At 45.8% G+C, this 25,490-nt stretch overlaps 2 protein-coding genes across 5 annotated transcripts in view; both read right to left on the bottom strand.

Moving 5' to 3' along the window:
* USF3 (upstream transcription factor family member 3) overlaps positions 1-261 on the bottom strand; it is a 38,742-nt gene extending 38,481 nt beyond the window's left edge. For both annotated transcript variants that reach the window (XM_073668652.1, XM_073668650.1), the window contains exon 1: positions 117-261. The gene's annotated coding sequence lies outside the window, so the exon portion shown is untranslated. The remainder of the gene's footprint in view (positions 1-116) is intronic.
* A 5,614-nt stretch (positions 262-5,875) lies between these two features.
* On the bottom strand, positions 5,876-15,036 carry NAA50 (N-alpha-acetyltransferase 50, NatE catalytic subunit). Of its 3 annotated transcripts, none has more exons than XM_073668649.1 (5): positions 14,758-15,036; positions 7,914-8,047; positions 7,587-7,706; positions 7,182-7,248; positions 5,876-6,435 (listed from the first exon to the last, which is right to left on the bottom strand). In XM_073668649.1, exons 1-5 carry the CDS (start codon positions 14,763-14,765, stop codon positions 6,255-6,257), a joined length of 510 nt encoding a protein of 169 aa, XP_073524750.1. In that variant the 5' UTR covers positions 14,766-15,036; the 3' UTR covers positions 5,876-6,254. The 3 variants fall into 3 exon arrangements, with proteins under 3 accessions (XP_073524750.1, XP_073524749.1, XP_073524748.1); XM_073668648.1 differs by having other exon boundaries at positions 7,914-8,050; positions 14,758-15,035; XM_073668647.1 differs by lacking the exon at positions 14,758-15,036 and adding an exon at positions 8,773-8,816 and having other exon boundaries at positions 7,914-8,050.
* Between the last annotated feature and the right edge of the window lie 10,454 nt (positions 15,037-25,490).

The following is a 25,490-nucleotide window of genomic DNA, read 5'->3' as shown; positions in this document are numbered from 1 at the left end:
CAGGATTTGGGGTCCCTCTGACACATGACTGTTTCTCCCCCTCTCCTCACACAGACCCCCATACAGACCACGGTCCATAACGGCCGTTCCCCGCTCCGGGGGTCGCGCACTCTCACCTCAGCTCCCGCCGCACGTCTCCTCCCCCCGGGCCGGTCCCCGGTGGGGTCTCCAGACCCCGAAACAACCCCCGCCGGCCAACCAAACCCGAACTCGAGCAGCGAGACCCAGAGCACTACTGCGCCCGCAGCCAATCACCGCTCAGCAAGCGCATCCAGCAGCCAATAGCCGCGCCGCTTCCATTATTGACGTTTCTTTTGTCTAATGAGAGTGGAGAGTGAAGCCGTGAGGCGGGAACACGAGGACGGCGAGAAGGTGATTGGCTTTCAGGTTGCAAAATCGAGGAAGTATTTTGGGTTGCTGCTTTTTGATTGATAAGTTGAGCGACCAATAATAAAGACGGGGCGGAGCTACACTTAAAGGGCACTTACAGTTTAAAATGTTTTGGCATCACATGGCGGAGATCAGCTGCTGAGGTAGGACAACTCCCAGCTGCGAGCAATGCTGGGGGTAGTAGGACCCCATCGGCTGGAGAGTTGGGTATGTAGAAATCTATAGGCTCAGCCAGCAGTAATCCGCTGTCTTATCGCAGGTGTGGGGGAATCGCTGGTTGCTTTGACTCTCTGTTTGTTGTTTATACTTTTCACAGATAACATTTTTTTAGAATTTTGTGAAAAAAAAACACCCCCACTTTTGTCGCATTTTTTTTCCAAACCGTGACTTATTATTCAAGTTTTTTATGATTTTTTTTTTATTTTTTTATTTTTTTTTTGGGGGGGGGGGGGGGTTATTTATTTTTTTTAATGACGACAAAAGTCCAAGAAAAGGCGGCTCAGATAAGGGCTGGGGCTCGCTGGCACGGATCAGTTATAACATTAACAGATGGATCTAACGCTGGATGAAACGACAGCAGAGACATCCTACAGCAGTACTGAGCAGTGTAGCTGTGAATACAGCACGAAGGTGAGATAAAACACTTACTATAAAGCAGCAGGAGCATGTAAGATATTATACAGCAGTACTGAGCAGTGTAGCTGTGAATACGGCACAAAGGTGAGATAAAACACTATAAAGCAGCAGGAGCATGTAGGACATTATACAGCAGTACTGAGCAGTGTAGCAGTGAATACAGCATGAAGGTGAGATAAAACAGGTACATGGAGAACATTGCTGAGCAGTACTGATCAGTGTAGCAGTGAATACAGCACTGGGGTGAGATATAACACTATAAAACAGGTACATGGAGAACATTACTGAGCAGTGTTACTGTGAATCCAACACTGAGGTGCAACATGAAAGCAGCAACATGACCAATATCCAGCTGGACTAAGTAGCGTAGCTGTGAATCCAGCTATGGGATGAGAAACACCTACTGGAAAGCAGCAGCAATGAGGATATTATACAGCAGTATTTAGCAGTGCAGCTGTGAATCCAGCACTAAGGAAAGATAAAACACTAGAAAGCAGCATCAAAAAAAGTTTATTTTGTTACATTTTTGCTTAAAATAAAAAAGTCAGTGTTAGAGATTTACAGCAGCATTTAAGTGGTTAACCAGCAGCAATCGGAGCCAAGCTCCTGACTCTGAACCATCCACCGGACATGTACGGCTGATGGCAGGAAGGGGTTAATGCACAAGAACGCTGCGGATCTGACAGAACCGGTGCCGTGTGTAAAGTCTTTACCACTTGCAGTAAGTGAATAGAAATATTTTAATTTGTCCTGTTATGGCCGATACCTCTCACAGATGAAGGTTTGTTACAATAGCATCATCCAGTCTAGACCTGGACTCCAGCCTGAAACATTGCACCAGACTCTCAGCCGTGATGAAGCTCACATTACCTAGCCTGTATGGATACACTGTCACAATCCTCAGTGTGAGACATAAAAGGATATGGATTTTGAGTTTACTGTGTGAACGAAGACTTAGGTCAGGACGACTTTACACCGTTTACATTCAGACGCTGAAACTTCACAAACTGTAGAGAACCTGAAAATGGTGAAAAAAAGAAAAAGAAAAGAAAGCTGCAGATTCTGAATAAACCCGAGGATGAGACAGGACACCTCCAGGGCCGCTATCCGTCGCCTCACACAATTCTTGTACATCCTTTACCATCATAACAGAATTGATACAGTAAAATAGAGACGGATACAAGCTGACCTGTAAACTCCGCGCAGTAAGTGGGAAAGATGGGCCACAAGCCCAAGAGAAGGCGGCTCAGATAAGTTCTGGTGCTCGACGGAGCAACATCTACAACATCATAACAGATGGGTCTAAATCTAGACCAAACTACAGTGGTGGCATTATACAGCAGTACTGAGCAGTGTAGCAGTTAATACAGCACTAGGGTGAAACAAGAAAGCAGCAACATGACAGATATACAGCAGGACCAAGTAGTGTAACTGTGAATCCAGCTATGGGATGAAACACTTACTAGAAAGCAGCAGCATTGAAGGACATTATATAGTATTTAGCAGTGTAGCTGTGAATCTAGCACCGAGAGGTAAAACACTAAAAAGCCGCATCAGAGGACATATTGAGCAGTATCGCCGTGAATCCAACAATAAGGGGAGGTAAACACCAACTAAAAAGCAGTAGCATGGAGAACATTATACAGTAGTACTGAACAGTGTTGCTGTGAATTAAGCACCCAGTCAAAACATCTACAGGAAAATGGCAGCATGAAGGATATTATACAGCAGTACTGAGCAATGTAGCTGTGAATCCAGCACTGAGGCAAAACAAGAAAGCACCATTAAGGACATTATACTGTAGTATTTAGCAGTGTAGCTGTGACTCCAACACTAAGGATAGGTAAAACACTCAAGAAAGCAGCAGCATGAATGATATTATACTGCAGTATTTAGCAGTTTAGCTGTGAATCCAGCACTGGGGTGAAATAAAAACTACTTGCTAGAAAGCAGCAGCATCGAAGGACATTATAAAGCAGTACTGAGCAGTGTAGCTGTGAATCCAGTACTTAGAATAGGTAAAACACTTACTAGAAAGCAGCACAATGGAGGACATACTGCAGTACTGAATAGTCTGACAAATGTGAATTCTCATCTTTGTACAGATCTGTGAAACATGTCGGCGTCAAACAGGAAATAACGTGTCAGTGAGCGCGAATAGCGAGGCCGGCACAGGATTCACGTAGGAAATCCTGGTGGCCTGAACATGATGGTACCAAATGCTCAACAGGTAGCGGAACCCCCAGCTATTAACCTGGTAAATACCGCTGTCAATATGTGACAGCACGCAGGCGGGGGGGGGGGGTGCAACTGCGAAAGCCCAGGGTCTGCTAAAGACCCCCGTGTCGGTGATGATTGTACTGTGGAAACCAGGCCTTGACTTGTGTTCATAGGAGATTGTGATTTTCGCTATACATAGCAGTGCTGTGGCATTGCTGTGCATAGCATAAGCAATCGGAAGATCACAGGTTCAAGTCCCCTGAAGGGACTAAAACAGCAATAATGTTTTTTGTTTTTTTTAAAAAAAAATAATAATTTTTAGTTCAAATCACCCCCTAATTTCCTCATTAAAAAAAAAAAAAAAATACATAACACATTTGATATCGCTACACTTGTAAAAGTCTGATCAGAATATAAAATTAACCCGATTGGTAAATGACATTGGGGGGAAAAAAAAAATAAATAAAAGTTCCAGAGTAACTGAAATTTTGCAGTGGCCAAAATCTGATTTTTCTTCACTTAAATAAAAACGAATCATATTTGGTTTCGCCGTGATTGTACGGACCTAAACAATCATAATTCAAGAATTTTTTTCCCCACTTTCCAGTACATCATATGATAAAATGTATTTGTGTTACTCCCTTATATTGCACCATTAATTCCACAGAGATTTACAGACATAAAATTACATTTTTTTCATTCAAAAGTACAACTCGTTTTGCAAAAAAAAAAAAAGAGACAAAGTCCTCATCCAGTTATGGAAAATAAAAGAGGTTATGGCTCTTATAGGAGGAAAACACAAAAAAAGTGTGAAGATGGAAAACTGACCAGTCGGGAAGGGGTTAATGGGTGGGGTGGGGGGTCCGTCAAGTTCCCATGATAGTATTCACCGTGTTACAGGACTTGTCTGGTCAGCAATGGAGCCTCCAAAAATAGAGACCGAAACCAGCAGCAGGTGGAGGACGACAGTCGGCAGAGGTGGAAAACGTAAGTGCAGGATGTGCCATAAATCTGCAGAGGTGCTGCATACAATTTTTTTTTTTTTTTTTTTTTTTTAGAAGGAAAAAAAGAAAAAAGTGGACAATAAACAGCAAAAAAAAAAAACCTCAGCCCTTGTTCCATTAACATTTTATATACGTCGCAGATCAGCCTCGTCCCCCCTCAATTCTGTGCGTGGCTGTACTACGAGCGGCTGCAGCAGGAGCCTCTCCCCTTTGTAACTGTCCTCATTCAGACAGCAGGAACCCGGGTGCATTTTAGGATTAATACTAGAGAGGGTCCTGGCCTAATAGCGTCTAATGACCCTGTGCTACCAGCGCCCTGGGGGTCAGGACTTGCAGCTGGACGTCAAGATGCGCCCGTATTGCGGCCATCTGTATGTGGTCTATTGCAGGGGGGGGGGGGGGCTCCTCGACTGACGGCGAGCCGGAGATCGCCACCATGTGAATTATGGCTTTGATCACAGCTGATTATTTGGCTTCTCTGGCCACCAACCAGTCATAAATTGTCATACCTTCACCATACTAATCTATATACATTTTTTTTTTTGTATCAGTTCAGATCAAACCAGTATTCATAATTTTCACTAGTACAAATAATGAGCACATGCATGTACTGCCTCTGACTGCCTTCACCGTCCCTCCCCATGTGTCATCTTGTGATCCAACTTTCAAGATTAAATTAAAAAAAAAATAAAATAAAAAAAAAAAAGAGATATAGATATAGATATATAGATATATATATATATATATATATATATATATATATATATATATATATATATATATATATATATATATATATATATATATATAATCTATATCTCTTTTTTTTTTTTATTTTATTCTTCCAAAAACAGTGCCACATACATCCTCAGGTGGTGTGCGGTACTGCAGCTCTGCAACGTTCACTTTAATGTAGCTCAGGTGCAATACCACACACATCCTGTGGACACATGTGGCGCTGTTTCTACCATTTTGTAGCCTGAGAAACTTGTTGCAGATGCCCAGCTTTCCCAAAAGCAGACATACGTTTATAGGTGGGTTGTCCAGGATAAAGCATATGGTTCGGCCTGACACCCGGCATGCCTCACTGGTCAGGTTCCACGGCCGCCATATCAGCACACAGACCAAGAACAGCTCCCTGTACCATGTAGTGGCCGTTTTTAGGAACTGCAGGTGAGCTCCTATAGAAATGAATGGGAGCTAAGCTGCAGAGCAAAACAGTACAAGAGCAGTGGATGAGGGGTGGGGGTACCAGACCCCCACTGATATAAATTGTGATATTAGAAAAGATCAGTATTTCAGTCCTGGACACCCTCTGTTAAATATTGGCAAAAATGCACACAAAGATAGCAATAAAATTAATTCTTAAAATCCAGAATTTTTGAGACCTGTTTTGTGCCAGATGATCAAATATTTTGTACGACCGGAATATTTACTTACTTGTACGGGCAGAGAACCATGAGAAAAGACTTCAAAAGTTAAAGCCAAACAGGATATTGTTGACTTGTGAAAACTCTGCATATAAATGTTATATTATAAGACACCCGATTAAAAAGGAAATTTCTGCAATTAAGTTGTCATGGGGAAAAAAAAAAAAAAATGCAATGAGGTTAGAAAGAGAATGCTAAAAAGAAATTAGATTTTATTTAAAGACTATTATTTCAGACTGACAGAAGCCGCCCCCAACTCTTCCAAACCAAAAAAACAGGGAGAAAGTAAAAAAAAAAAAAAAAAAAAAAAAGGGAGAATCCGTCATCACTCCCCCGCCCGGACCATCTCCACACACGGGAAACACTTCAGAGTTCAACCAGACGATATACAGACGAGATTGTACAGCTCTTTTTTTTCGAGAAGCATTCAACACTTTCTTTTAATTATTTTTTTTCCCAAGTGGAGAAGGAAGAAGAGATATTAGAAGTGTGCGCTCAGTAATCAACGGGTCTCTTATCCGTATTTGGCGACAAGCAAGTGCAAGAAAAAAAAAAAAAAAAGTTTGTCGTCAGTTCATTTTTCGCTCTTTTGCACTTCTGCGTTTGGCGCGGGAGAAGAGATCTTCAGGTTTTTCTGCAGCACGTGAGCGTCGGCCGGCTCTATCCTCTTGTAATAATTTTTCTTTGTTTCGATGATCTCAAAGCCAAATTTTCTGTAGAAATCTATGGCGGATTCATTGCTGATCTGGACATGCCTGCGGTGAGAGAACACGAGCGAGTTACTGCAATGTAGGCAACAGGAAAAGTCTAGGTGTATAATCATCTAATATCACATTACTTATACCAAGTTACATCCTGTATTATACTCCAGAGCTGCACTCACTATTCTGCTGGTGCAGTCACTGTGTACATACATTACTGATCCTGAGTTACCTCCTGTATTAAACTCCAGAGCTGCACTCACTATTCTGCTGGTGGAGTCACTGTGTACATACATTACTGATCCTGAGTTACATCCTGTATTATACTCCAGAGCTGCACTCACTATTCTGCTGGTGGAGTCACTGTGTACATACATTACATTACTGATCCTGAGTTACATCCTGTATTATACTCCAGAGCTGCACTCACTGTGTACATACATTACATTACATTACTGATCCTGAGTTACATCCTGTATTATACTCCAGAGCTGCACTCACTATTCTGCTGGTGGGGTGCGCTCTCATTCACTGATCATGAGCAGCAGTCTGAGTCTCCAGTGTGAATGGAGCGGTAGAGCGAGTACACGACCTCCACAGCATTTTCTGCCTCTAGGACCGGTGGTTGCACATGTCCACTACTGCTTTATTCACACAGCCAACTTTGACGACCTAATATTCGTGACTCATGAGGGTCTCAGCGGTCGGACCCCCAGGAATCACACACATCATCGATCCTGTAGAAGTCTATGGGCCACCTCTTTAATCTGCTGACACATAATGTAAAGCAAGGCACGTACAGATAGATGTTGTCGAAGGTGCCGTCCTTTTCACAAATGTTTAATACGTGGTTCAGCATCTTTGTTCCTGAAAAAAAGCAGAATATTCCATTATTGGAGCAAAGACGTTTAGTTGCAGCCCCCCAACACAAGGACGATTTAGTGACCATCTGAGCGGTGCTGGTCCGAGGGCTGCAGTGCTGGTCCGAGGGCTGCGGCCGTGTGTCCCGTGCAGCGAGGCGAGATGGACACAGCACAACATTGGTTTGCTTTGGTTTTGGTCATTACATAATGGTGTAGTTATAACTAGGGTGGGTGTTGGCGCGAGTAGTGAAAACAGCCCCCCCCCCCCAAGTGGCATTAGTCATTGTCAGAGCTGATCTACATGTCGCCAGAAACCAACTTATAGGAAGGAGCCATACATACCTATTCCTAGCCTGCGGTACGGTGCCAGGCAGCCGAGGGTCATGATATAAAGCCTCTTCTGGTTCTGGGAGTGGTCGACTCTACAACATACGGCTCCAACAGCAATGTCATTGAAGTAGGCTGCAGCAAGAAAAGACAAGACCATCACCATCCGGCGGATACCGGGGCGCCTGCGGCAGCGGCATTGTGCCTGCTCCATTCACAGCCTAGTGATCACCGGGGGTCTCGCCTGTGCTTGGCCACCTCCAGCAGTCCTATACACCGTGACCATAGCGGCATTGTGCAGGCAATCAGCGGTCAGACATTACAGCCGATAGCGCCCCTTACCGAGTTTCGCCAGCTCCCCGACCTCCAGGACGTCTTTGTAGAACTTGTCATTGTAGCTGACTGGGAAGATGACCTGGTTCAGCCGCTTCAGTTGCTTTATGTTGTGTGGAGTCACATCTCCCAACTCGATCCGGCTACTGGAACAAAGCAAAACATCCTTAAAAAAAAATAATCTTTTAAGATTCACAGAACACTGGATCCTAAAGTCTTGTAAGTCAGTAAATATAATTATACAACATAACCCAAAGAGCCACAACTTATAAAAGGAAGTACTCCAACTTTTTCATTGCTTTCTCCTTAGATCTTGGGAGTTGGCCAGTGTCATAAATTCTCACTGGTGGGGTCATGAGACCTCCATTGTTAGCTGGTGAGGATGGGCTAGAGCCTTGCATTACTATCTACAACCTGACTTTATTCACTGCAGCTATATGGGGGTCTCAACGCCTTCTCCACCCCATAATGAAGACCTATGACTGGTCAGATGCCCCCTACAACTGAAGGTTATACACATTTTAAAGCTTTCCCATTTCCGTACCCAGTCAGTGGCGCCACCTAGGGGGTGAAGCGTACACAGGGCCTGGTGCAGGAGTCGGCATATTGCTCCCATGAATCAGGAGGCTCAGGATGAACAGGTTTTTGGCTTGCTGGATTCTGGGGGCACGCAGGCTGGCACTTGGCACACATTGAGCTATGCATTCCCTGGACGGCAAGCAGATTAATTTTCCGTGCCAAGTTATGTGATCTCACGCAGACCCCGGGGTACGCAACATGGGCCGAGCGGGGAGATCCCAGTAATCCATTGTCGGCCTGGGATTGTCAGCCGGTTCAGAGCCGGTAAGACGACGTCTTTCACACTCACCAGAAAGCAGCGACGCTTCCATTGCTCATCGCTATTAATAGTCTCTGACCGTCCGGAGCAGGAATGCGGAGCCCTGAAACGGATCCCAGCGCAGTTCGCTCCACCAACATCTATTTACAGCTATCGCTTGTTAAATTTAGTCACAACCACATGGACGGTGCCGAGCGCGGGGACAGAGAGGATGCGAAGAATGATGGTGGCAACAGCGGCAGCACGATGCACAGTGCAAAAAAAAAAAAAAGCATCTTTTTGCATCACTTTCTCATGTGTTTTATCACCTCCCGGCAGATAGAAACGCAATGGCGACTGCAAGTGCACAATGTGAAGCTATAACGGCCAGGATCAGAGACGGCTCTGATCTCTGCAGAAGTCGCGGCCACTAATGACCTTGGCACGACCAAACCGCAACACACATGGTGCTGGTAACGATGAAGAGGATCCAACCCGAGGTCGGGGGATTGGTAGGAAGGGTCCTGAATATAATGGGCTGCACAGTCCGGCACAGAAATAGGGGCCCCCCCACTACCAATTATGCACTGCGGGTGGAGATATTAGGACATTGGAGTATTTCACTATACTGACTAGTGACAGCCGACAGGCAGAAGTAGGAGAAATCTTCCAAGCACGCTGCTGCAATAGGAGAGCAGATGTGGAGGACTTTCTAAGAGGCGCTGCCAAGTCTCAGCGCATAGTTAGAGGGGAAGGTAGACTTGGCCGCAAGAGACGCTCAAAATCCAGTCTGCAAATCCCAGGCCTTTCCCGGATTTTATAGGACGCAAGGGACAATAGCAGACGAACGAACGCTTCTCCTGGAGCCTCCGCCTGCAGAGGAGGATGCAATAAAGAGGAAAAAAAAGTGGCCGTTCAATTCTGTACTATTAACTATTTAATGTCAGGACGTCAACGCCCAAAGCACAGAAGTCAATGAGCTTACATACGGCAACAGTCAAAAGTTTGGACGACCCCTGTTCCTGTAATGGTCTTGGGTCCTATTAGAGAGAGTGCACGGTGCAGATTCAGACTGAAGGCAGCAAAACACGGAAACAAGGAGTAAAGAAACACGTGTGAAACTATCCACAGATGAGATAGCGGTGGCTGCAGAGCGCTGTGGTCACCACGCTGGGTAAAGTGCTGCTCTTCTTCACTGTAGCGGCTTCTTTGCAGCAATTTCACCATAAAGTCCTAGTTCACACTGACTCCTCTGGACAGCGGCTACCGAGAGGTGTATGCTCCTTGATGTCTGTGCAGCACTCATGGGGGGGCTGTTATCGGAGATGCTGTGAATTTGTGATTTCTGAGACTGGTAACTTTGATGAACTTATCCTCTGCAGCAGAGGTACAGGTAATTCTTGGACTTCCTTAGCTGGGGTGATCCTCAGTTTCATCATAGTGATAACCATTGAACGAACAGGTGTGTCTAAAAACGTGATTGTTCCTATATGATGAGGCCTTGGGCAGGTCTCACCCGCAGGGGGCAAATACAAAACTCGAAAAGCAAAGGCGTACAACAATCAAATCAGTATTTTACAGGGTCCATGGGACTGTCCATTAAACAAGAGCATACCTTCCTCTTACCTACCATGTAATGGCATGGGCACGTCAGTGTTCTCCCCATGATCAGGACCCCCACTTAAAGATCTTCTCTATGGTCTGGCAAATGAGGTCTCTCCCCAGTGGCAAAAGTCAGGATTACTTTTCCCGTTTAAGGGCACAGCAAACTGTTTTTTTATTTTTAGGATTTAATTCCTTTTGCGTTGGCATCACAGCCAATATGCGCCCGGTAGGATCGTGCGGCTTGAAAGTCACTGTCGGTGTTCAACAATGTTATTTAAAGGGTTAGAGTTTGTGATTGAAGCTGGTGTTAAAAGCAAATGCTGGCTGTGTGGCTCGGCTGGCATCTGCTCTGTGCGGAGCTCAGCTCCACACACAGTACCCAGATTCATGATAGATATATTAGTTATGGAGCGTGAAAGGGTTTTTCAAGACAGTAATCACCATTATCAATATTAGTTGTTGGAGGGCCGACACCCAGCAATCCCACCCATCATCTGTTAAAAGATGCCATGATGTAAGCAGAATCAACGTGTGTGGACGGAGAATGGACAACAACAGATCGTACGTTACAGCAGGTATCACAGGTCGGAGCAGAGCCTCATTGGGGCCTGTTCACACAGGTCAGATACATCGGGAAGTCTGAAAATTTGTTGTGTATCAGATGCAAAACTTGCAATGTAGCAGATAGGATTTTCTGAGCTCTCACCAACATCTGCAGGCTGTGATACGCAGACCGGCTGCAGGTCTCCTGACCCTAAAGCAACACCCTAATATATGCGACTGCAGCTGAGCCGTGGATCGCAGGCTGATGCATTCATCCGGTCTAAACTTAATGGCAGATTTGGGAATACACTGCAGATCGTCACGCCTTTTGCAACACATCGGCGAATCCGTGGGATGCCCAGAATCTCCTCCGTGGCCTGGTGGGGTCGGTTTACCCCCATAGCACAGTCCGCTTTCCAGACATTGAACTGTGACTAATTCCCCAACATGTAACTACAACCACTCCTACTTTACCCGGGGCCGAGGAGCTCACAGATCGGATTTCCTCGTTAAATTGTTAATAGATGTCAGCGCTTGTGGGAGACGTTCTGGAGGCGATGGCACAAGACAAGTCACCGATGTCAGAGTCCCGGCACGGGAGTCACCTCCATCTGTTCTCACGCAGAACGTGCAAAGGACCAATACTGGACGTAACAGACTGACAGATCGATCACGGTGACCGGGCTCTGCAGCGCTGAGGACCGAGGAGGACACCACACGAGGGGTGCAGTAGTGGGCGGCAGAGCCTGGCACATCACCGGTTACACTTTGTTTTCCAATTTTTTAGTGGCCCTTAAGTGTCATTAAAAGGTCAGTTTCAGGCAAGCACTGACAAGTCGTGGTTCTAGGGGCCCAAACTCATTACTTCATGGGGATTTCACTCTTTTCCTATTGGAAGGAAAGAAATCCAGAACAGAAATGAAGTTGCAGAGGACTCCACACCGCCCGGTGATCTTCTGCAGCATGGATACTCTGCATTTCTGTTCCATGTGGACCAGTACCCAAACATTTACGGCTCAGCAGCAAACTTCATTGCTGGCGGCCTCCTAGGCTTTATCCAGTACAGCTCTGCAAGAACAAATGCCAGAAATGCCCGAGGAGGGAATGTATGGAGAGATTTGTGATGAATCGCACTCGAAATGCGAGTGTCAGCGATACGGACGGGTGCACTTGCTGATCGGTCGGACAGCTGGGACCTGCTCAGATTGGAGAATTTTTATCCCAGTTACAAAATAGCACGGCAGGTTGGAAGCTCGAAAACGAGCGCAGCTCTCGGTAGTCCCGCAGAAAATGAATGAAGCAGCGGTCAAACACACCCAGCGTTTCCCCATAACAGGAATGAAAGTTCCCCCACCCATCACCTATCCTGTCAGAGATCACTTGTTTTCACATTCCTCTGGAGGTGACACTTCTGATTCTCTGCGATGTGAATTAACCCCAAAACTCAGATCACCCAGCGCAGATTTGATGCAATTTTAGGTAATGGATAATAAAACTCCAGCTAAGTATGAACCAGGCCGTGAGGAACATCCCAAAATTAACTTCACCGACACATCCAGCAGCTGCACCTGCTCGGGGAGTCACATTCACACAGGTCAAATTCACAGAAAGATTTTCCCCATTAAGAAAATCTGTTGCATAATACAAAAATAAAATTGTGGATAAGATCATAGATGTGCTGTACGGCCGGGTCCACACAAGACAAAAAAATTATATCACTAATTTGCCGACCCCTCAACAAAATCCAGGTTTTCTGTCAAACACCTAAATTTGCGGATTTTGTTTCGGATCAATGGAAAACGGCAAGAAACAGGAATTCACTTTTTCTTTCAGATAAATGAGGAAATCTGGGACATAACCTGACAGATCACAAATCCAAGCAGCACCCCAGCGTCTGCGCAGATTCCCACAGCACCTGGATGGGATCTCGCAGGTCGTCTGCTTTCCACCATGGATTTCTTTTTTTTAATGAAAATGAGCAATTACGGAAAGATTCCTTATTCTGTACAAATGGTCCCAAAACTGCGGTGCTCTAACTCCTAGCACGTCCCGACAACCACAGCACAGCCCCCTAATCGGCACCTCCCGTCCCGACAACCACAGCACAGCCCCCTAATCGGCACCTCCCGTCCCGACAACCACAGCACAGCCCCCTAATCGGCACCTCCCGTCCCGACAACCACAGCACAGCCCCCTAATCGGCACCTCCCGTCCCGACAACCACAGCACAGCCCCCTAATCGGCACCTCCCGTCCCGACAACCACAGCACAGCCCCCTAATCGGCACCTCCCGTCCCGACAACCACAGCACAGCCCCCTAATCGGCACCTCCCGTCCCGACAACCACAGCACAGCCCCCTAATCGGCACCTCCCGTCCCGACAACCACAGCACAGCCCCCTAATCGGCACCTCCCGTCCCGACAACCACAGCACAGCCCCCTAATCGGCACCTCCCGTCCCGACAACCACAGCACAGCCCCCTAATCGGCACCTCCCGTCCCGACAACCACAGCACAGCCCCCTAATCGGCACCTCCCGTCCCGACAACCACAGCACAGCCCCCTAATCGGCACCTCCCGTCCCGACAACCACAGCACAGCCCCCTAATCGGCACCTCCCGTCCCGACAACCACAGCACAGCCCCCTAATCGGCACCTCCCGTCCCGACAACCACAGCACAGCCCCCTAATCGGCACCTCCCGTCCCGACAACCACAGCACAGCCCCCTAATCGGCACCTCCCGTCCCGACAACCACAGCACAGCCCCCTAATCGGCACCTCCCGTCCCGACAACCACAGCACAGCCCCCTAATCGGCACCTCCCGTCCCGACAACCACAGCACAGCCCCCTAATCGGCACCTCCCGTCCCGACAACCACAGCACAGCCCCCTAATCGGCACCTCCCGTCCCGACAACCACAGCACAGCCCCCTAATCGGCACCTCCCGTCCCGACAACCACAGCACAGCCCCCTAATCGGCACCTCCCGTCCCGACAACCACAGCACAGCCCCCTAATCGGCACCTCCCGTCCCGACAACCACAGCACAGCCCCCTAATCGGCACCTCCCGTCCCGACAACCACAGCACAGCCCCCTAATCGGCACCTCCCGTCCCGACAACCACAGCACAGCCCCCTAATCGGCACCTCCCGTCCCGACAACCACAGCACAGCCCCCTAATCGGCACCTCCCGTCCCGACAACCACAGCACAGCCCCCTAATCTGCACCTCCCGTCCCGACAACCACAGCCGCCTAATCTGCACCTCCCGTCCCGACAACCACAGCCGCCTAATCTGCACCTCCCGTCCCGACAACCACAGCCGCCTAATCTGCACCTCCCGTCCCGACAACCACAGCCGCCTAATCTGCACCTCCCGTCCCGACAACCACAGCCGCCTAATCTGCACCTCCCGTCCCGACAACCACAGCCGCCTAATCTGCACCTCCCGTCCCGACAACCACAGCCGCCTAATCTGCACCTCCCGTCCCGACAACCACAGCCGCCTAATCTGCACCTCCCGTCCCGACAACCACAGCCGCCTAACCTGCCCCTCCCGTCCCGACAACCACAGCCGCCTAACCTGCCCCTCCCGACAACCACAGCCCCCTAATCTGCACCTCCCGTCCCGACAACCACAGCCCCCTAATCTGCACCTCCCGTCCCGACAACCACAGCCCCCTAATCTGCACCTCCCGTCCTGACAACCTCAGGCTGCCGGATTACCAGACGCCCATAAAAGAATAAATACTATTGATTAGAGCCAATTGTGTCCTGGGCCCAAACCCCGCAGCGTCCACACACAGAGCGGCCTCCTGCTCGGGCCCCGGAGGCTTCCTGTAACTACACCCCGGCCCAGCACAGGCTCACAGGACATGACAGCTCACCCCTTCATGTTGGCAGCGGCGGCGGCTGCTCGGAGGCCCGGGCTGTACGATGGTGAGCTCAGGGCGGACGCTCAGTCCCGGGTGTCGCTGGTGACAGTTCTCCCCCGTCTCTGAGGTAACCTGGGGTCTCTCTCCTCCTCCCCCACCACCTGCACCACGTGACCGGCCACCCCACACTCCTCTGAATGGCGCGAAGGCTCCCAAGCCGGGGAGAACGGTGAACGCATGCGCAGAGCACGCGCCAATCACAGCGCCCGAAACCAGGAAGGGAATCCGCGGCTGCGCAGACTCAGAACCAATCGAAAACCAATATGGTAAGAATGCGTCTACGCAGGCGCGTTGCGGGACAACGTGACAGCGGCGGCCATTAATAGAAAGACGCGCATGCGTAGTAAGAAAAAGGTCGTGGCAAAAAGAAAAAACTAGTAGGTTGAGAGCGCGCATGCGTAGTGGGCAGATCGTATTAGGTCAGCAGCACATGAGATACTTATCCGTTTTCAGCACAGATATAGTCGCAAACACATTTCCATGGAAACGTTCCCTTAAAAAATATATATATTTTTTTTCTTGAACAAAGCTTCTAGGCTGCCAATAAAATCGTCGACAGCTCCCCCAGAATTAAAAATAAAAGTGACCACCCCTCGCGGTGCTGGAGATGGGACGATAACAAAGTTCTGGACTTGAAACGAGCGAGAAAATGCATTTATAAAAAGGAAAAGTTATTTTTTTTTATTTAATTTTTTTTCTGATATTGGCAGAAAATATAAAAAAAGGAAATAGACGTCTGATCGTCACTTTATTTCTTTATGAGCACAGAAACAATAATAATAATAACAATAATAATAACTATAATAATAACAATAATAATAATAATAACAACAATAATAATAACAATAACAATAATAATAACTATAATAATAACAATAATAATAACTATAATAATAACAATAATAACAATAATAATAACTATAATAATAACAATAATAATAATAACAACAATAATAACAATAATAATAACTATAATAATAACAATAATAATAACTATAATAATAACAATAATAATAACAACAATAATAACAATAATGCACACGGCAAATTAGACACATTTTGTTTTTTACTGTTTTTATTATATTTTTTCCTGCTTTTTTTTTTTTTCACTTATTTCTCTCCTTGTGATCATTGGGGTCATTTCAACATTTGACAAGATTTTTTTAGGTTCAAAAGTATTTTATTAACATCATTGATTTTTTTTATAACTGGAATTTTATTACATTTTTCAAAAATACAAAGTGACAATTTATTAACATGATTTTAATACAGAAATAAACCCACTGGGGGCACTCCCCACGTGGGGGTCTGTGCATAATAAATAATACATAAGTAATACAATGTGAAAGGAAAACCCCTGACTAGATATTTTATTCTGATTTCCCAGTACTGGGGCCGGTATATGATCCCGGGGCACATTCAGCCTCCTGGCTGCTCTGCGGAGCTGATCTGGGTCTGTTCAGACCTCGCAGTTTCTGTTTCCTCCCTGTGTATGTCTGGAGGAGGCGCTGTCAGTGCTCCCTATACTGCACACACCGCAATCAGGAGGACAGAAGTGGTAATAAACCCCCTCTGCCTTCTCTATGGGGAGCCGGCTGTGTCTGACAGCGGCTCCTCGCTCCTGCAGCCGCTCGATCTCCATGCAGCTGCTCGATCTCTACAAGACGACATTTATACATGGGCCGTCCTGTATTATAATCTATGGGGGGTCCGGAAGCTGTTATTTAGAGTGTGGCAAAACCACCCAAACTAGTCCACTGTCAGTGAGTTCACGGAGTTGCCCATTTTGCCAGTAATCTGCTTGAAAATGACAAAATCATTATGGCTTTCCAGCGCCTCCTATCTGCTGACACCGGTTTTTGTTGACAGGTTGCAGTGGTGACGTCAGGGCTACGGGACATGAACACTGTAGCCAATCACTGGGCTTGAAAATGATGGTAAATTACAAGACGTTCCCTGAGCTTTCAGTGCTGATTGAATGCTGCACCCCATTTAACACATAGAGGATGCCCTGCTGCAACACCCGGGATCTGAGATATCTCTGATCCTGTCCATCATTAGTGACAGTCATATCTCAGGGATCTGCTAGCATTTGATTTCATTCGGCTTCACTTTCCGTGACCCCCAAGCATGTGATATGGGGTCATGTGAGGACTAGATTCTCATCTTCTCTCAGTGTTTTATTTAGATGAGCGGATGAGAATCTCTTCAGCACGTGACCCGGATATAGATACCGGGGGGCCACATGACGACCACTCGCACCGGCAAGTGGAGCTGAATCTTAACGGCAAGCCGCACTGATGGACAAAAGTTTTCCCTGGGGTGGACAATTCCTTTAAGTCAAAGTTGCCACAATGAGTATGTGGTGCATTTTTTTTTTGATGCTCCAGATTTTCTGCACCAATTTGCTAATTTAGGCAATTTGCATATTTTATTGCTTTTTTTAGTAATTTTGGGTACCAGCGTTTTTATCGCTTCTTTTTTTTTTTCAGCTGCAATTTTGCCTCTTTTTGGTTTGTTAGGTTTTAAATAAAATTAAAATAATACTACTTTATGGAAACTTCCTGCTTGGAGTCACCGAACTTTTGTAAAACTTTACTGATATAGTCGTGTGCGGGTCACGTGCGTTTTTCCGGCTTTAAGCCTTGGAAATGCACTAGAAACACATATGTACTTTTTATCGGTGGAAATTGATATGTTGTGGATTTCAAGAACACAGGTCGATTTCTGCAACACAAAACAAAAACCACAGTGGGCGTGAAATTGACATAAATCTCATCCACTTTGCTGGAACTTTAATGCGCAGTTTGTTTTTCTGTGCATGAAACTACGCAGCAAAGAAATGCACCATATATTCATCACGGGAACTTGGCCTTAACCCCTTTACCCCCGAGGGTGGTTTGCACGTTAACGACCATTCTGACCACTGTCACTTTATGAGGTAATTACTCTGAAACGCTTCAACGGATCCCCCTGATTCTGAGATTATTTTTTCGTGACATATTGTAGTTCATGATTGTGGTAAAATTTCTTCGATATCGCTTGTGTTTATTTGTGAAAAAAACGGAAATTTGGTGAAAATTTTGAAAATTTTGCAATTTTCAAAATTTGAATTTTTATGCCCTTAAATCAGAGAGATATGTCACACAAAATAGTTAATAAATAACATTTCCCACATGTTTACTTTACATCAGCACAATTTTGGAACCAAAATTTTTTTTTTGTTAGGAAGTTATAAGGGTTAAAAGTTGACCAGCGATTTCTAATTTTTCCAACAAAATTTACAAAACCATTTTTTTAGGGACCACATCATATTTGAAGTGACTTTGAGGGGCCTTTATGACAGAAAATACCCAAAAGTGACACCATTCTAAAAACTACACACCTCAAGGTGCTCAAAAGCACATTCAAGAAGTTTATTAAACCTTCAGGTGCTTCACAGGAATTTTTGGAATGTGGAAGAAAAAAATGAACATTTAACTTTTTTCACAAAAATTTTACTTTAGACCCCAATTTTTTTATTTTTGCAAGGGTAACCGGAAAAAATGGACACCAAAATTTGTTGTGCAATTCCTCCTGAGCACGCCAATACTCCATATGTGGGGGAAAACCACTGTTTGGGCACACGGCAGGGCTCAGAAGGGAAGGAGCGCCATTTGACTTTTTGAATGTAAAATTTGCTTGAATAATTAGCGGACGCCATGTTGCGTTTGGAGAGCTCCTGATGTGCCTAAACAGTGGAAACTCCCCCACAAGTGACACCATTTTGGAAACTAAGCCCCTCAGGGAACTTATATAGATACGTGGTGAGCACCTTGAACCCCCAGGTGCTTCACAGAAGTTTATAACATTGAGCCGTAAAAATAAAATTTTTACATTTTTCCCACAAAAATGTTTTTCAGCCTCCAATTTTGCATTTTTATAAGGGTAACAGGAGAAATTGCACCAAACTATTTGTTTTGCAATTCCTCCTGAGCACACCAATACCCCATATGTGGGGGAAAACCACTGTTTGGGCGCACGGCAGGGCTCCGAAGGGAAGGAGCGCCATTTGACTTTTTGAATGTAAAATTTGCTTGAATAATTAGTGGACGCCATGTTGCATTTGGAGAGCCCCTGATGCGCCTAAACAGTGGAAACCCCCCACAAGTGACACCATTTTGGAAACTAGACCCCTCAAGGATTTTATCAAGGGGTATAGTGAACATTTTGAACCCACAGGTACGACACAGAATTTGATAACATTAGGTGATCATATTGAATAAGTTGTCATTACTGTAGTCTTAAGTGCAAGTGCTCGCTACGTGACTTTGCATCGGGTACTCAGGTATGCACCATGTATCACGGGTGCTCAAGTGACATGCTCGAGTCCCCGCCCGCATGTTTCACGGTTGTTAGACACCCAAAAAAAACATGCAGGGATCGCTCGTGCATGGCAGGCAATCAATGCAATGTTTTTTTGGCCACGATGCATATGGGGTGGAGACTCGAGCACCCGCGATACTCGGTGCATACCTGAGCACCTCATGCAAACTCAAGTAGTGAGCACTTGCGCTCAACACTGGTCGCCATATCGTCATCTTTTTTTTTCTTTACTTTTGAAAAAATCCCAACCCTAACCCCAGAGTTTATTTTTTACGTCTTTCCTCATGCGGTATAAGTGATTAGATGACTTTATTCTTCGGGTCGGTGCGATTACAGCGATACCAGATTGATATCGGGTTTTTATGATTGACAGCTGTCACACACTAAAAAGACGCTTATTTTTGCAAAGACTAGTTTTTGCATCGCCATATTTTGAGAGCTATAATTTTTCCATATTTCGGCCGACAGAGTCATGTGACTGCTTGTTTTTTTGCGGGATGAGTTGATGTTTTTATTGGTTCCATTTTTAGCCACGTGACATTTTTTGATCACTTTCTATTCCAATTTTTGGGAGGCAGAATAAATAAAAACCAACAATTCAGAAATTTCTTTTTTGTTTGTTTCGTTTTTATCACATGTTCCGCGTGTGGTAAAATTGATAAGGCAGCTTTATTCTTCGGGTCAGTACGTTTACAGTGGTACCACATTTATATATTTTTTTTATGTTTTGGCGTTTTTACACAATAAAAACTATTTTATAGAAAAAATTATTTTTTGTATCGCTTTATTCTGAGAGCTATAACTTTTTTATTTTTCGGCTGATGGAGCTATATGGCGGCTTTTTTTTGCGTGACAAGATGACGTTTTCAGCGGTACCATTTTTTTTACTTTTGTCTTTTTGATTGCGTATTATTCCATTTTTTTGTTTGGCGGTATGATGATAAAGCATTGTTTTTTGCTTTGTTTTTTATTTTTATTTTTTTCTCGTGTTCACTAAAGGCGTTAACTAGTGGGAAAGTTTTATAGGTCAGGTCGTTCTGGACGCAGTGATGCTAAATATGTGTACTTTTATTGGTTTATTTTTTTTTATAATAATATTTATTTATGGGTACAGTATATTTTTATTTTTGGGGATTTTTTTTTTTTCCATTTTTTGTTAAATATGTTTCCATTTTTTTTTTTTTTCCATTTTCTGACACTTTTTTTACTTGTACACTATGTCCCACTATGGGTCTTTTGCAGCCTGATCACTTGTATAGCACAGGAATGCAGCAGCATCCCTGTGCTGTGCAGCCTGTCAGCGCTGCATGCAGAAGTTACTTTGGTCGCGCAGTGCGCATGACCAAAGTAACTTCTTGCCTCCTGGTGACCTGGATGTCGTCATGACAACATCGGGTCACCATGACAACATCCGGGACCCGGCACAGACAGCGCGGGACACCGGAGAGGAGGTAAGTATCGGCACTTACCTCCCCTTGCTCCAGGAATGCTGCGATTGACTTCAATTGCAGCATTTCAGGGGTTAATGTTCTGGGAGCGGTGCGGGACCACTCCTGGCACATAGCACCGGGTGTCGGCTGTGACAATCAGCTGACACCCGGTGGCGATCGCCACGCACAGCTTGTGTGCGGGCGCGATCGCAGCCCGCGTAATAGTACGTAGCTGGTCCATAAGGCCCAGGGCGCAGCTACGTACTATTACTGACCTCGTCGTAAAGGGGTTAAAGTGTAACTTTTGTTTTAATTTATTCCCCCATAAATCAATAATACATGTGAAAATAATAAACTTTATAATAAATCTTATCAGAGAAATTCACTTCTTTCTCCTCCTGGACTGATCATTCACTCTCAATTCACGGGTAAAATATGTATTCAGGTAAGGCAGACTTTACTATTACTGAGATAGGAGATGGCAGTTGGTACTCATGAAATTCTATGGAGAAGTGTAACTGCGACTTCATTTGAACTTGCTGTAGAATGTTTTGTATCTGCCCCTAGCTCCTCCCCTTCTGTCTGTGTCTGCCTCTAGATCCTCCCCTTCTGTATGTGTCTACCTCTAGCTCCTCCCCTTCTGTTTGTGTCTGCCTCTAGCTCCTCCCCTACTGCATGTGTCCACATCTAGCTCTTCCCCTTCTGTTTGTGTCTGCCTCTAGCTCCTCCCCATCTGCTTGTGTCTACCTCTAGCTCTTCCCCTTCTGTTTGTGTTTGCCTCTAGCTCCTCCCCTTCTGTTTATGTCTACCTCCTCCCCTTCTGTTTGCATCTGTCTCTAGCCCCTCCCCTTGTTTTTGTCCGCCTCTAGCTTCTCCCCTTCTGTGTGTGAGTCTACCTCTAGCTCCTCCCTTTCTGTGTTTGTCCGCCTTTAGCTCCTCCCCTTCTGTTTGTGTCTACCTCTAGCTTCTCCCTTTCTGTGTTTGTCCGCCTTTAGCTCCTCCCCTTCTGTTTGCATCTGTCTCTAGTTACTCCCCTTGTTTGTGTCTGCCTCTAGCTCCTCCCCTTCTGTGTGTGTCCACCTTTAGCTCCGTCCCCTTCTGTTTGTGTCTGCCTCTAGCTCCTCCCCTTCTGTTTTGCATCTGTCTGTAGCTCCTCCCCTTGTTTGTGTTTGCCTCTAGCTCCTCTCCTTCTGTTTGTGCCTGCCTTTAGCTCTTCCCCTTATGCTTGTGGCTGCCTCTGGCTCCTCCCTCGTCATCTCACTTCCACAGAACTTTACAAGCACCAACTGTCATTTCCTATATATTTAACCTCTTAACGACCCCCGATACACATTAAAATGGTGACAATGATTTTTCTTTCCTCTGGAGAGAGAAAACATGCCCCCGAGCCCACCCGGTACTCCCCCCCCCTCCCCCCGGATCTTCTGATCTGCCCCACCCCACCCCGGCCCTCCGTCATCTTCCTGCAAAAAAAAAATGCCGGGCGCATGCACAGTGTGCCCACCGAGATCTGCCGGCCGCTACCCAGCAACAATAGGGAATTTCCCTTATTCATTCCTTTTGATCACTGTGATAGACCCTATCAGAGTGATCAAAAGAAAAAAAATAGTAAATCAAATCCCCCTTTATCACCAGCTTAGTTAGGTAAAGATTATAAAATAAAAAAATATATAGATTTTCGATTCTTTGCAGTTAGGGTTGGAGTTAGGATTAGGGTTAGGGCTGTGTTAGGGTTAGTGTTGTGTTAGGGTTAGGGTTGTGCTTGTGTTAAGGTTGGGGTTAGGGTTGTGTTGTGGTTGGGTTATGGTTGGGGTTAGGTTTGTGTTAGGGTTGGGGTTAGAGTTGTGTTGTGGTTGGGTTAGGTTTGGGGTTAGGTTTGTGTTATGGTTGGGGTTAGGGCTGTGTTGTGGTTGGGTTAGGTTTGGGGTTAGGTTTGTGTTAGGGTTGGGGTTAGGGTTGTGTTAGATATAGGGTTAGGGTTGGGGATAGGTTTGTGTTAGGGTTGTGTTATGATTGGGGTTAGGTCTGTGTTGTGGTTGGGTTAGGTTTGGAGTTAGGTTTGTGTTAGGGTTGGGGTTAGGGTTGGAGTTAGGGTTGTGTTGTGGTTGGGGTTAGGGTAGTGGTTAGGGTTCGGATTAGGGTTGTGTTGGGGTTCATGTTGTGTTAGGGTTAGGGTTTGGGTTGGAGTTGGGGTTGGATTTTTTGAAAAGTAAAGAAAAAAAAATGATGATGATATGGCGACTAGTGTTGAGCGCAAGTGCTCGCTACTTGAGTTTGCATCGGGTGCTCGGGTATGCACTGAGTATCGGGGGTGTTCGAGTGACATGCTCGAGTCTCCGCCCCATATGCTTTGTGGCCAAAAAAAGTTGCATGGATTGCCTGCCATACACGAGCTATCCCCGCGTGTTTTTTTTTGGGTGTCTAACAACCATGAAACATGCGGGGTAGGGACTCGAGCATGTCACTCGAGCACCCGTGATACATGGTGCATACCCGAGTACTCGATGCAAACTCAAGTAGAGAGCACTTGCGCTCAACACTAATAACAACTTATTAAGTATGCTGACCTAATGTTATCAAATTCTGTGTCGTACCTGTGGGTTCAAAATGTTCACTATACCCTTTGATAAAATCCTTTAGTGGTCTAGTTTCTAAAATGGGGTCACTTGTGGGGGGTTTCCACTGTTTAGGCGCATCAGGGGCTCTCCAAATGCGACATGGCGTCAGCTCTCGATTCCAGCCAATTTTGCGTTCAAACAGTCACACAGTGCTCCTTCCCTTCTGAACTCTGCCGTGCACCCAAACACTGTATTTCCCCCACATATGGGGTATCGGTGTACTCAGGATAAATTGCTCAACAATTTTTGGGGTCCATTTTCTCCTCTTACCCTTGTGAAAATGAAAAAAAAATGGGGCTAAAAGATCATTTTTGTGGAAGGACTTAATTTGCTCCGTCACTAAGGGCTCTTTCACAAGTTCTGATATTTCTGGTACTGGAAAAAACAGTACCAGAGATATCCGTGTCCGTGTCTACCTGTGCGGCATATGTGTGGCAACAGTGTGCCGCAACAGGATCACATATACCGGCGCCTGGGAATAAGAGGTACATTTCGAGCTGTTCCCAGGCGCCAGGTGCTGAAGGAATCTCTCATCATTGACCCCTGCTTGCGCTGCAATCAGCTGTAATCCATCTGACCGACAGGCGACGGACAGGCGACCGACCACTCACTTAGCTCAGTGCAGGTCAGGGGCACACTCGCTGCAGCGAGTCATTCTGCTCTGCTCCTCAGCGTGTGGTCGTCTGTCGGTCAGATGGATTACAGCGTGGGGCACTTGATTTTTTCAACTTCGGACAGGTGAGTATAAGGATTTTTTATCTTATTCTTATCTTTACACTTTCTGGACACAACGGGGGCAGAATACAACTGTCAGCATTGTCCCCTGCTGGCGCTGATCGCAGGGCAAGCAGGGGACAATGATGAGACTTGCCTTCAGCACCCGGCGTTTGGGAACATTGCTGACTGTACCGCTGATTCCCAGGCGCCGGTACGTGTGATACTGATGACACACGGATGTCATCCGTGTGTCATCAGCGTGGGACCTTTTGGGGGCCCGTGCAGCGTGTAAAATATGGACATGTCAGGGTGTTTTGCCCACGGACACACGGTCCGTGCAAACACATTGACATGTGCACAGACTGATTCATTTGAATGGGTCTATGTGTGTCAGTGACTCCAGTAGGTGTGGAAATGGACACCACACGTACCGGACACACTGACCTGTTAATGAGGTCTTAGGTGTTAAGGGGAAAATATGACTTCACTGAACAAAGATTTTACCAATAAATTCAAAGTGAATGATCAGTCCTGGAGGAGATAGAAGCAGATCTCTCTGATAAGACGTATTAAAAAGTTTCTTATTTTCATGTGCACTATTGATGTATGAAATAAAAATCCTGGTTAGTCTCACAGGTATAATACACCGTGATACTGAAGTGTACAAAATGTAAATAAAAAAAGCTTTTTATTTTTTCAATATATTATCATGTAAAAAAAAGAAATTATACTTTAAAGTTAACCCCTTGTGAACGGGTGCTGTACATATACCTGATATACGTGACACGTGGGGTGCGGGTGTACGGTGCAGGCGCTGCTAGACACCTCTGTGGTCAGCGCGAGAGCTGCGATCAATGCCGATTAACCTCTTAAATGCCGCTATCAATCTCTGACAGCAGTTTTTTAGTGGAGAGACCGTTCCTTCGCTCAGCCGCGGTTGTGGCACGCCAGTAGATGGCCATGGTAGCAGGGGATCTACTGAAGGGCCTCATCGCCGCCATCTTGGTACACAATGGCGGACTTCATCGGAGACCATTGTTTCTTCTATTTCTGGACAGAAATTCTTCTCTATCGCAGTGAGAAGAACGGCCGCAGGTTTTGGTCCCTTAAAACAGTAAAAACTTAAAAAAAAAATGAATCGATATATATTAGTTGGTATGAGGGGAGCAGTTGCCCATAGCAACCGTAACTCTGAGCCAGGAGCGGTTGCTAGGGGCGAGGTTGCCAGAAATTCCAGGAACACGGCACTTTTTAAGGCGTCTGTGATATTTTGGAGGTTGAAGAAACTTGTTTAGTCTTATTCTGACTGCAATTATCATTTTACAGTGAAGGCACTGATGTCTCATATTATGGGCCGGAGACACAGATCACTTATATTCACATTAATTATTATGGCTTTCCAATGTGTCTGTCTTGGATTCTTTGATAAAATGTTCAGAAAAAAATAAAAAGTCAGGTGGTTGGGAGCTCTGGAGAAGGGAGGGCGCGCTACTTCCGGTGTGCAGCCAATCAGAGCACAGAGAACACATGTGTCTGACGTCACGCGTCGGGCCTC

Source organism: Phyllobates terribilis, unplaced genomic scaffold, assembly GCF_046119375.1.
Source record: "Phyllobates terribilis strain yellow unplaced genomic scaffold, ASM4611937v1 Scaffold_2__4_contigs__length_985480577, whole genome shotgun sequence".
Classification (NCBI taxonomy): Eukaryota; Metazoa; Chordata; class Amphibia; order Anura; family Dendrobatidae; genus Phyllobates; species Phyllobates terribilis.
This window is presented reverse-complemented; position numbering and strand designations above follow the sequence as displayed.